Source organism: Pleuronectes platessa, chromosome 17 (genome assembly GCF_947347685.1).
Source record: "Pleuronectes platessa chromosome 17, fPlePla1.1, whole genome shotgun sequence".
NCBI classification, from domain to species: Eukaryota; Metazoa; Chordata; class Actinopteri; order Pleuronectiformes; family Pleuronectidae; genus Pleuronectes; species Pleuronectes platessa.
In genome coordinates, this window is record NC_070642.1 from 10,413,433 (window position 1) to 10,426,859 (window position 13,427).

At 42.3% G+C, this 13,427-nt stretch overlaps 1 protein-coding gene across 1 annotated transcript; it reads left to right on the forward strand.

Moving 5' to 3' along the window:
• Positions 1–3,901: 3,901 nt before the first annotated feature.
• Positions 3,902–13,055, forward strand: LOC128460385 (methylmalonate-semialdehyde dehydrogenase [acylating], mitochondrial). The gene is made up of 12 exons (XM_053445559.1): positions 3,902–4,113; positions 4,395–4,439; positions 5,696–5,770; positions 6,183–6,344; positions 7,591–7,669; positions 8,570–8,872; positions 9,158–9,279; positions 9,517–9,706; positions 9,817–9,998; positions 10,725–10,904; positions 11,704–11,802; positions 11,893–13,055. Exons 1-12 carry the CDS (start codon positions 4,075–4,077, stop codon positions 11,995–11,997), a joined length of 1,581 nt encoding a protein of 526 aa, XP_053301534.1. The 5' UTR covers positions 3,902–4,074; the 3' UTR covers positions 11,998–13,055.
• Positions 13,056–13,427: the final 372 nt, after the last annotated feature.

Genomic DNA, 13,427 nt, shown 5'->3' on the forward strand with positions numbered 1-13,427 from the left:
TCATAATTTATTCATGTAAGCTTCAACCCTCCTGCACGAAGACGCAATGGGCCTATAATATTCTCCAAGTACGAAATATAAAAATAAAATGCTCATGTTCCTATTCCTTAGATTTAGACATGCAGGAGCCAGGCCCTAAGTTATATGGGCCTGAATAAGACTCTTTTTTTAATTCAACCTTTATTTTAATTCGGGGATATAGTGAGGTTCTAAGATTCTAGCCGTGCTCATTCTAAACAGTCTACGGTGCAAAGTGAAGGTACAGATAACTTTGTGTTCATCCTACCTGGTTTATCTGCAATGAAGATTTTATAGTGAATGGTTTCATAAAATCGAACTGCTTTATCACTGTTCACATGTGTGGTTCATATACAAGTTTGAATGGTTTACTTAACTGGTAAAATTACATTTCATGTCTGTTAAGTAACCGACAAATGTTCACACCCAATTTCATAACTTTTTAAAAAAAGCATTAAAATTCAGCTCAATATAAAGCACTGCAGCAACAAAATTAATGTTGTGCTTTTACTTTGAAAATAAATTGCTTGAAGGAGATCAGTGCCTGCAGCACCCGTGAATGTATGTGTCATTCTGATATGCTGAAATAAAAATAATCTGATTATGTAAATGTTCTGGCAGCAATTGTGACCTGTTGTTTGACCCAATTGTCGACCACGGCTGTAGTTTAACTGTGGACGTTTTCAACTTGGTCCACAGACTGAGGGCAAGTGTAAAGCCGATAAGATGAATGGTAGCAAGATATGCGTTCCACATACAGACAGGGAGATATTAAAAAGTAGTTTTCGCATGAATTCGGATTCTAAGGTACTTTTACTCAGTGGTTCTTTAACAGTTTGCACTATTCATGATCAGATTGTTATAATCTACATTCTAACCCATTCTTTGAGATAAGATGTTGTACATGTAGTCTGCAGAGCCGCACACAGCAGCCTATAGCTGGATATCCCTGCATGTATTACATAGATTATTGGCAAGAAAGTATTGACTTGGCTGAAACCATAAGCCCTGGCTCCCTACGGGTCTGCTTGGCACTCAATCTGTCGCTATCTGTTACAATGATCCTATGGCCGCTTTGTGAAAAGTAGGCAAAGATGTCAGCTACGTGCATACCTCTATTACACTAGTGTTGCAGCATTCTTCTTGGCCAGCAGAGTCTGTGTTGTTTTTCCAAAAATTATATTCCCAAGAAAAATTACCTTTACTGCTCTTGTTGCCTCCTGGCACATGAAAATAGGTGTTGGTTGTCATCCGGGGAATTACCTAGAGGATTCGTACGCTGCAGATCAATAGCTCAATCCAGTTGCAACACATCCACTGGAGATCAATAGGAATAGCCTAACGGTTTGAGCATTCATAGGTATGCAGAACAAGAAGTCTCTTTGTCCTACTGCATGGGTGTGTGCTGTGTGTCCCTGATAGATGTGTGACAACCTCTTTGTTGTTCTGCTCGATTCGTGAAGTCCCACCGGCAGTCGGTAGATTTCCAGACATTAATTTCAGACGTGATTTTGAGACTGAAAACTGAAAAAAAGAAAAGATATCTGGCACCACAGTAACAACAGCATACACACATTCAGCTGGTGGGAAGTGTTAATGCCAGGGCCTGCATGTGACCCACAGTGAGTGTATCATCCGAGTCATCTTGAGCTGACAGTTGGTGACAGGAAATGACACTGACATGTCTTGGTGTTTACTGCCCTCCTTTGCTGTTATGATTCACGTTGGGCTCCTTCTCTTGGCGACGCGTGTCATCTGAGGACTGCTTGTAGGTGAGGCCCTCTGCCCGTTCACCTGTGCGGCTCTTCTGCTCCAGGAATAGGCCCATGTTGTCCCGAAGGGGGTCGGCTATGCTGCTGCTCCACCTGGTCTCTTTGATTCCAAGCCGCTCACGAACACAGGCAGAGATGACCTGCGGGGGCGGACAGCATCCGTGAGTCCAATGATAAAGTGTATATTAACAGTATCTAACCTTTATATAATGACGTAGTCCAACCGAGAGTGATGGTGTCCGGTCTGTAAAGGAGATCTCACTGAGACTGTGGCATCATGGTTAGAAAGGTTACAGGGTTACACCACCAATATCAAACCCCTCAAAGGACTTGCAGCCTAAATCAATATAAATCCTATTTGTTTGGTTCACTTTGATGCTTCTGTATTCAAGCAGAGTTGAAAGCATAAAGGTGGTTTTTGCTAATTCTAGTTCTGACCTCAGGGAGAGATGAGAAAAACACATTTGCTGTAAAAAAGCACAACTGTGATTCAGCTGATTTGAGGTGTTCGCTGGCAGTGACCCTCAGTTACAAAATACAACTCTAATTGGAGGTCGAACTTTTCAAAGGAAAGTTTCAAATGGGATGTGAAACTGAGTAGACACAGTCTATGCAAGTTTTCTAGTGTTTAAAGATAACTTGAAGCTCAGAGGAGGGTGATTTTGGAATACATTACATGGGATGTGTCTCCACTTCCTCCTACTGTCCAGAATGAAACTGAATTATCTGAATACAAACGCTGCCATTTTGCACATTTGGAGTCAGTCTGTGCAGAAATGAAGCTGCAGTCTCGAGGTCCTGTTGATACACATGCTCGACAAAGAACTAGTCAGTCTCAGCTGTCAATCATGCGGTCTCAGCACGTGTTTCTGTCCTTAAATAACTAATTAAACCAAACTTAATCAGAGACATATATTTGTGGGATAGTAGTTATCGAAGATGACCGAAATCCTTTCTGAGAACATATTATTTTAAGTGTCTTATTTGAAGACATTTCAGTTTGGTCCATGTACCATCTCCTAACATGGAGGAGGTGGGATTTATGACCTATACTGCAGCCAGCCACTAGGGGTTGATCTAGATGCTTTTGCTTCACTTTTGGAGCCAGTCCATGGGTGTAACAGAATTATTTATGCTCTATAGGTTAGTCTCTTATTGTTTTGTTTTTCACTTTCATCCCACGATTGGTAAAAATTCTGTAAAGATGTCTGTGCTACAAGATGCCACGATAGCGTGTTATTTTTACTCAAATAAAAAATGTGACTAAATTAACATAACAGCACCATCATTTGTTTCATCTCCAGATGGTGAAGAGTAAGTAAATGTAAATGTCATCATCATCTTTGGCTCAGCCTGATGAAGCTGCCTTGATCATTGTGTGAACTTGCAGCTTTGATATGTAAACAAGGATCCTTTAAAACATCCTTTTCTTTTCCTTTAAGATTAAAATAAAAAAAATAAAAAATCCAGTTTCTTCTTAATACCTGCATATCTTTAAAATCTGTGATTCCGAGTCTTGGCAGGTAGATACAGTTTACATAGATGAGCTTCCTGCCAGTGATGAAGTTGTCTGTGAAACATGCCTGAAACAGAAACGATAAAGTCAGTAAAGTGACATATTGATAATACTAACATAGTCATTTTAATAATAATATAATGTATTCATAACCAGGACTTTATTAACCTACTTTGTATTGTGGAAATCCTATAGACTCAATCCACCTGGCAACTTCATGACAACTCCACTGTAGGCAGTCCATATTGCCTGTAAGCGTGTTGCCATGGAAACTGTTACCTGCTACTGGGTGTGAGCAAATATTTCCTTCACAAACCAAAACTACCTTTAGTCTCTTCATAAAAAACTGTTATAGTTGGACTTCATAGAGAACGAGTCCGATTTTTTCACGCTTAAGTTCATCAAGTATTTTTTTAAAGCTCAAGAATCAGAGAGGAGTCGAGTCCCGGTTCGGGAGGAGCAGCCAATCAGCTTCGTGTAATATAGGGCGGCTTGCGAATTGGGTGAAGCAATTGGCTTCTGATCCCTCTTCGTCCCGTCCTCCTCGAGCAAAAACAGCCAATCGCATCTCGCGCAGCTTTTGCAGAGAAAAAAAGCATACGTGCCGCTGCCAATCCTCCCCTTCAGCGGCCGTTATGTTTTGTAGATCGAGTGAAAGCGCAGCGTGTATATCCCGTCGCCGTGTCCTCTGCTAGCCGAAGTTCTCTGTGTGGTCTGGGTCGGTTGAAGGGCTTTGCAGCGGGGAAACAGAAACAGGAACTCAACACAATGGCAGCCACTCTTCTCCGATCCCTACGTAGCAAGACGGTAAAGCAGACTCACTTTCACCTTATGCTGAAAAGAGTTTGTTCCCGACGTTTGTGCAAGAAGCTAACAAGCTGCGCTGCTAAAGCTAACAAGTCACTGGCTCTCACGCTGGTCCACTGCACAAGTGTTTCATGTTTCTGTGTGTGTGTTGTTTGCATCACTTTAACAGGACAGATAAGTCAGTGCACATCTCTGAATTAGCTGTTTGTCCATTCGACCTTTGACAAAGAGTTCAACATGAAGTGTGCTGGACTAATGCTCTGGTGTTTTGTCCCTCGCAGGCCCACATCCAGCTGGGTCGCCTGTGTTACTCCTCCTCCTCAGTGGTAAGCGACTCGGCAGCTTTCGTAACCCAACACGAGTGAATATTATGTCAGACTCTGTGAGGCTCTGAAAACGACCTATTGTGTTGGATAATCTTCAGGATTACAGCTCTGCCAATATCAATATCTGATGGTTTATCATCACAGGTTTAATGGCTGATACCACGAACATCTAATATAAGGGTTCAAATGTGGTCTTTAAAGCATAGCGACCTGTAATTTCTGTGCAGATGTTTTAGTTTCTTTGGCGATCATATTGATGTGCCTGTGACAATTTGGCAGATTCTATTGGTGGTGTTTGTCGGTCAGTCTCCACTGGACATATCTCCAGATTTAGATTTTTATGGCACATGATCTGCGGCTCACACCACCTCCGAGTGTGGTCTGTGTAATGTGATGTCAGTGGGTCTTTGGTGCGTTCTCATCTGTTCAAAAAAAGGTCATTTAAATTGAAACACAAGTTCCCAGTAGCATTGCATACTAATGCACTCCTTTTGTAACATGTTAGAGGATCCAAATCAATAAATCTATATACATAAGTGTCTCATTTCCCACTTTGCACTCACTGCAAGGCATTGCAGTGAGTCATTTTTCCTATGTCAATGCATTTACCTTCCTGGTATAATGTTTGCAAAGAGGATCAACTGGTTTTATATTGACATGAGGTGACACATCTGCCCGTGCTGTAATGTCAGGAATCAAACCTCAAATTAAGAAAGCCACAGCCAAAACCCCAAAAAGAGATTTGTTAGATTATTAACATTTCTCTGGCGCTCTTTAATTGGACTCTTGAGATTACCTGTAGGGGACATTAGCAGGGTTTTCTATTTTCATGCTTATTTGGTCACATGAGAAACTTATTGAAGTCATATTTTCTGGGTCTTGGAATCAGAATTAAGGATCTAATGAAGAAACACCTTTTTTGTTTTTACTGCACTGTATTTGATCACCCAAAGCATATGCTCCATTTACCTAAACCCTGCCTAGAAGTAGAGTGTGGTGTGGAACTGGGACACAGCTAATGAATGTAACACAGAAAACTCTTTGAATCAGCAAGATTTATCCCAGAAATATCTTCTCAGGAAAACTAGAATATAAAAAATAAACCGGTTACAGAACTCGGTGTACAGAAAGTGGAGAGATCTAAAATGATTGCTGTAGATGTAGAAGTGATAGATTTGGACGCCCTCGGTGAACTAAATTAATGATGTAACCTAGCAGGGGAGCGAGTTAATCATATGCTTCTGTGATCCTTTTAGCCCACCACCAAGCTGTTCATTGATGGCAAATTTGTGGACTCCAACACGTCGGAATGGCTCGACATTCACAACCCTGTGAGTATTCATAGACGCACGATATCCAACCTGCACAGAAGCTGCAGCTACAAGATCTCTACTAAAGGCTGGCTGTAAACCACCAGTGCAGATTTGTATTAAGAATGTGTATACATTGGAGAGGAGAAAATCTTGACTCATACATTTTTTAATAACTTAATATATAAAGTGAGCAAGTTAAGCAATGTTTTAAATCCTCAAAGTCCGGCCCTGTTGATGCACAGCCATGAAAGGATAAGCTTCTGGTAAGGAAGTGATGGGTGACTACAGCATGCACAACTAGACGTCTATTTCCATCAAACCTGTAAAGGATAGCAAACCATCATTTTGTTATTAATATTAATGATATAATGTAGATGCACCCCCCCGCCCTGAGTCAACTTGTCTTTGTGGACTGTCTCCGGCTCCTCAGGCCACTAACGAGGTGGTAGGACGTGTTCCCAAAGCGACCCAGGAGGAGATGCTGGCAGCTGTGGACTCTTGCTCCAGAGCCTACCATTCCTGGTCGGAGACGTCCGTCCTCAGCAGGCAGCAGGTCTTCCTGCGCTACCAGCAGATCATCAAGGACAACATCGTAAGGAGCATCTGTCAGAGTAACTGACTACTTGTTGTGTTTCCATGGCCCCCGTTTAGACCTGGTATTAACATCTGTCCTGAGAGATAAACATGTCATATCTGTTCCAAATGACTCAATGAGGTTGTTTTCTTCCAGTCTGAGGTTACATCCATACTACTGCGTTTGTGACCTCTGACCATGCAAGTGATATGTGTCTCTATATGAGTTTTAATACCCATCATTACCAACACGCCTGAAAACGCATAACATGTGACACTCGTGTACAGTGGGCTTTGTGTGCCGATGTTAACAGGAAGCAGTTGATTGTTAATTGCAGAATGAGCTTGGCTACAAACGAGTAATGGCTCGTCTCCTCTTCATGTTTAAAGTTGTATCATTGTGAAATGCAAAATTAAACTACACAACATCCGTCTGCAAGGGGCCAGCAATGCTTGTAATTAATTATCCAGGTTGTGTTCTACACTGTTGGCCGAGGCTGACACTGGTTGTTTTCATCCTGAAAGCGGTCATGTAATACGAGCCTGACTTATCAGCAAAAGCTAGGCCGTAACCTAGAAGACCCAATCAGCAAATGATTGTTAGAGTCTACGTCATTGTTTCCAAATGCCTCTGTTTCTGCTCGTCTAGTCTAAGCAGGGGCCCTGAAGTTTTCAAATTAAACGAGTTGAGCAGCGTTCCCAAATTTTTAAATGTTTGCATCTCTAAAACTCTTGAGTAATGTGGAAGCTTGGTGTATTCAGGTGAAGGCGTGTTCAAATGAAAACGTAGTAAGGTGGATGAAGCCCAACTATACAGAGGTGTTCGGTTCAGCATGAGAGAAAGCGGAGTCAGGAGGGACTGAGTGTAGCACGGCTGTGAAATAAAGATTTGACCCATTTGGACAGAAAAAGGGATATGTGGTCGTCCTTGTTGATATTGTGGCAGTGGCCGCAAATAAATGTGGGTTAGAGGACATTCCTTCACATGTGGAATGGGTCGTATTTATGTTCAAACAATGAAAGGAAAGTGGCCAAACACGTCTCAGGCCACCTCCGACGGGGGTTTGAGTGATCAGGTCGCAGGTCGATTTGGGTGCGTTATCACTTATGAACTTTGTGCTAACCACCCTTGATCTTATGTTAATACTCCGTCTGAACTTGGTCCATGTGTTGAAAATTTGGAGAGCAAGAAAATGTGTGCTATTTTGGAGAGGGCTTAAAATCAATTTGCTGATATCTGAAATAGTTTTTCCTTATATTTCCAGAAAGAACTGGCTAAAGTGATCACCCTGGAGCAGGGCAAAACTCTGGCGGATGCAGAGGGAGATGTATACAGAGGACTGCGTAAGTAATGCATAAAATCTACTTCTGTTAGGGTTTTGATATCCAGATTTGATCAAAGGGTCGGTTGTGTCTTATCTCCTGATTAAAAGTCCTTTGACAAATCTGGGTACCAAGGTGTGGGTTATCATCTGGCACTGTGTAAAGGGATTTAATTTGAATTAATATTGGGACCGAGGTTTGACCATATTGGATTACAGAGGATTAGTTTGGTTTTCATTATAGTTTAAAGTAATAACTTAATTAGTCATATCTTAACAAGGGTTAACTTAATTATGAATTGTTCCTGCAGCCTTACATTTCTCAGTTTTTACATTAAAGTGTGGCCAACTTGTTTAGTTTTCTGCCTTCTCTGTAAAGCACTGAGCAAGAGGATACCAAAACGTGGTTATAACGGGGTTATTAATATCAATGAATTAATGTACATGCAGCAATATAAGTAATGACCCCCCCCCCCTCTTATGGCTCTGAGTCAACTTTGCTGTGTGGACTTTCAGTCAAATGCTATATAAAGATAATTATGCAGTTCCCCTCACCCTGCTCACTTTGGCAGTTGCGCATCAACTACAATCATCTTCAGAAATTAAAAGAGCCAAATGCACAAGCAATTACAGAAAGATATATTTTGGACCTTTTTTGTACTTGGTACAGCTCCCAGTTTTGGGATACCCAAATAATTCTGGCATGCTATCTTTCAACTTATTAGCTGACAGACATGCTACAACTGCAGGTGTGCTGCCAGAAATAGAGATTTTCTACAGTACAGGGAGTAATGGTGCGGGAAGTGTTTTTTTTCTCACAGTGGGGGGGAGCTATGATCTATAACTCCAGTATTGTTCTGAATCTGTTTTTATTTGCACTCTATCTATCTTCATCCTTTCTTCTATTTTTTGTCACCCTCAGAGGTGGTGGAGCACGCCTGCAGCATTACGTCCCTCATGCTGGGGGAAACCTTACCCTCCATCACTAAGGACATGGACACTTACACCTACCGCCTGCCCATCGGAGTGTGCGCCGGCATTGCCCCATTTAATTTCCCTGCCATGATTCCGCTGTGGATGTTCCCTATGGGCATGGTGTGCGGCAACACGTACCTGATGAAGCCCTCTGAAAGAGTCCCAGGGTGCACCATGCTCCTGGCTAAAATGATTCAGGATGCAGGGGCACCAGATGGTACACTCAACATCATCCACGGCCAGCACGCAGGTGAGTGTGCGAGGTTGTGCGTCCTCCTGTTCATTCAGATACACAGTTGGTGTGTAGTAAACAGTGGGGAAGGTTCAACGATGATTCAAACACTTATCATATACCCCCAGGCAATATGCAGATGACACATTTCCATAATATATGCAGCCTATATCTAAGTTAGTTAATTTACAAGTGTTTAGGCTGGAGGATTTGAATCTGTGTATCCAAGGCCTCGGTGCTCATTTACGGACGCAGCACTGATGATGATGACGTTTTTTTTCATCTGTTTGTATTTTTCTGTAGCGGTGAACTTCATCTGTGAGCATCCAGCCATCAAAGCCATAAGCTTCGTGGGCTCCAACCAGGCTGGAGAGTACATCTACGAGAAGGGCTCCAAAAACGGCAAGAGGGTGCAGTCCAACATGGTACAGCAAACTCTGCTCTCATTTTAATTAAACAACTACTAACCCATCTACACATATTCTGGACAGATACATATGGAGCAGAATGAGTTAGATTGCCGTTACCATGACAACCGCGGAGCACTTAGTCGTCAATCATTCGTTACATATAGGATTAGCGCTGTGCTGCCTCTGTTTGATGTCCTACTGTCTACTGGGGAGACACCCAACTGAGCAGTGTCCTACATTTTGCGGTTTCAGGGTGCCAAGAACCATGGTGTGGTGATGCCTGATGCCAACAAAGAGAACACTCTCAACCAGCTGGTGGGCGCCGCCTTCGGAGCAGCCGGCCAGCGCTGTATGGCTCTCTCCACTGCCATCTTCGTCGGGGAGTCTCGCGAATGGCTCCCAGAGCTGGTGCAGCGCTCCAAATCCCTCCGTGTCAATGCAGGTGATTTCCGTAGAGCCCTTGTTAGTGTGGATACAAATGTTTTTCTTGTTTTTTTTAGTATCAGCTCTTGTCTTTTCCTGAATCATGAATACATTTTCCTTGTCTTGAAGGTGATCAGCCTGGTGCCGATGTGGGCCCCCTGATCTCCCCTGACGCCAGGAACCGGGTGGAGTCTTTGATCCAGAGTGGTGTTGATGAAGGGGCCAAGCTGCTGCTGGATGGGAGGAATGTCAAGGTCAAAGGATATGAAAATGGAAACTTTGTTGGACCAACCATCCTGAGCAATGTTACGGTGAGCTGAGAACTGGAACTTAAAACTAAAGGTGCAACATTGCAATTTATTGTTTGGTCCCTGAAAACTCTAATAGAGAATAATAAGAAGTACTCCTCGCTTTCTAACAGAAGTATGTATCTAGGATTTAGAAAAATAACTAAATTATGGAAATTCCAACATTTTTAGCATGAATAAAATGTCCTTTTTATAACACTTAAATATAAGCTTATTTTCCTAGAAATTGTATGTATAGCTCAAATGGTTAATGCAAACAATCCCTCTCAAAAACGGATTCAGTTTAAGATGTTTGAGAAAGCTGGTTAATTAAAATGATGTCTCAATTCCCACAACTTCTTTGGTTGGTCTTATCGTTGACCACGAGTTTCACCCCAGTTGACTTGTTCCCCTTATGAATAGCATTGGAAAAAAAGAGAAGACGCTCATGCTAACAAGTAAACACCAAGTTGCACTAGGGTTTTCACACTAAGACACTTGCCTTATAAAACCATCTAAAAAAAAAACATGAAGCTTTGTTGGTGACCATTAAGGGTTGATTGTGAGCCTTCGTAACATCTAAAAATACAGAGTAGCTGTAGGCACATTACCCCTGTTTCTTCCAGGTATTTATATAACATCATAAACTTTGTACAATGTGCTGGTAATGAAGCGTCCTCGAGGATTCGCTGTGGATGAAGTGAAATGCTGGTGGAAACTCTGGTGTGATCACTCTGCTGTTCTTTCCAGCCGGACATGACCTGTTACAAAGAGGAGATCTTCGGGCCGGTGCTCGTGGTTCTGGAGGCTGACAATCTGGACGAAGCTATCTCTTTAATCAACAATAACCAGTACGGCAACGGGACTGCCATCTTCACCACCAACGGAGCCACAGCACGCAAATACACCCATGAAGTTGACGTTGGACAGGTGAGACTGAAGTGGAGGCCTCTAGAAATGGCTCAGAAACGGGCCTTTATGTATGCATGTGGGTTTTTTAACTGGGATCAACCTGGTTGCACTTAAATGTGTGGGAGGTGTTCTCGCTCGGATGAGGGTAACATATCCTGAGTTCATGGGAAGTGACAATATTCAGCGGAGTGACGCAATGATACCGAAGTGTTAATGAAACTGACAACCTCGGTGTGAACTAGATATACATCCGTTACAATCCCATGTATTCATTAATCCAGCAAGTGCTTATCTGAAATTGTCACAAGTAAGAAACATTCATTCACATACTGGCTTGCTTTGCAAAATACTGGATTAAATAATTCATCTTTTAGATTTATAAACATCCGAAAATTTGTGGGAAATCCAAGTCCAAGGTGATGTCGTGTGATGTTTGTTTTTCTCTAACCAATAGCCCAGACTCACAGATATTAAATTTACTCTTGAACAACCGCTGATCGTAGCCCAAACATAAGTCTGGTCCAGATGTTATATCATAATTGAGTCTTTTCCCAGTGGAGTCGAAAAGCACGTCTATTGCAAATAGATGAGAAGTGATCTTTATCCAAATGGAATTATTTATACACATCATCTTTACATTTTCTTCTCTGAGGGAATTCGGAGCATCGTTAGGTGCATGTGTTGGTATATTAGCTTTTTAACATATTTTTTTCCTACATTTTCCAAGCAACTCTCAGTAATATAAATCTATGAAGTGTTTATCCCCCTGCTGTTCTTCTGTATGATTTCTTACTAACGTGTGTCTGCGTTTCTACAGATCGGCGTGAACGTGCCCATCCCCGTCCCCCTCCCCATGTTCTCCTTCACTGGCTCCAGAGGCTCGTTCAGAGGAGACACCAACTTCTACGGCAAACAGGTAAAAAAAATAAAAATAAGCAGTGAGTCACTAGATCAACGCAGTGAAAAAAGTGTCTCCCTGACGCAGCAGTTATCTCTCCATCTCCAGGGCATCCAGTTTTACACTCAGATCAAGACGGTGACATCACAGTGGAAGGCCGAGGACGCGACTGTGACGACCCCAGCTGTTACTATGCCAACCATGGGACGCTAAGCCAGAATGAAAACCTTCACTGACTTCTCATATGCCTTAAAACCAAGGAGGGATGGAAAAGGGTTACTGTCCTTTTTACTGTTGAAATGTTCACATGGGGGGGATTATTGGTCGGTGATTGCTTGAACTTCCTGGACACTGTAGTTGCACAAAAACACATTGATTCAAATGAAACTGCTATTGGAGACGGGGGAGCTGAACTGGACGGAGGGGATGAATGGAGCTGTGAGTCTCTGTGTGTGGTTTGTTGTATTTGTGTACCCGTTTTCATCTGTTTATATCCTGTAGTGTCCCGGTAGGCAGTGACTAAATCATGGTCTGTCAGATTAATGATCCTCTCTGTGCTCTGATGTTACACTCCTGAAGATCTGAAGGAGAAATCGGAAGGATTTGAGAAACTGCTGCTGAGCAGTAACCGCAAATGTCTTCCTCCTGTACCCACCCACTGTGGTTATTTAGCTCATTGTGTGTATCAGTACTTTAGGTAGATATTCATGGAACAAATTCTTAATCAGAACAAAGACACTCCAGTTCTGTTACTCCATTTAATCTGAAATAATAGTTGATATTCATGATTTGAAGATGTATGTTGTTCTTTCTGTCCAGGGTTGGGATCAGTGTGCGTCTTCTGTGTCAGAAAGAAGTTCAGATTTTTTAACTGAACAGTTAGAGCCATATTTGTTTTAGTCGTGAAGGGTATAGAAGTTAAATTGCAGTGTTTTCTATATTTCATGATGATCTCCATTAACACGAGGTTCCAGGGATGAAACAGTCGCTCATACGTGAATGAAGCAGTGGCAAACCTTCCGCACCCGTTCACGTCCAATCAGCGGAAGCAGGGGGGCCGGCCCAAATCGCAGGGTTTCATTGCATCGAGTTCAAGTTTGGTGAACTTTGACCCGTGATATAAACGTATGTGTGACCGTGCCCTTGCAGTATGTCCTGGATATTTCCATCCAAGATATTTCGACATTGTCCACCTGACTCCACTCTTAGGTTATGTAGCTGAAGATTATTTTAGTCTTTGTAGATGGCTGAATAAAAAACAATTGATTTGAGTGAACTCTCTTGTGTTTAAACCTGTTGCCTGGATCTGCCTTATCCTTCTTCTCACCACACAAACATCTGTCTGTATTTCAAACGCATAAATCATGAATCGCTCATCTTATCGGCCTCACACTTGGCATGTGTTTTTTTTTTTAATGGTTCGGGTAAGTGCAGTGTTTAATTTGGTGTGATTTAAACAAGCCATACATTTAATATTAAAGTGAAATATAACACAGGACTAGCGCTCTGCACCAGTCAACTACAGTAAAGCCAGCCGACATTCGCATCTCTGTGGTCAAATCAGCCGACATTCGCATCTGTGGTCAAGTCAGCCGACACAGGAATTCTACTGCACTCATATACTGACACTTATGGTAAACGCA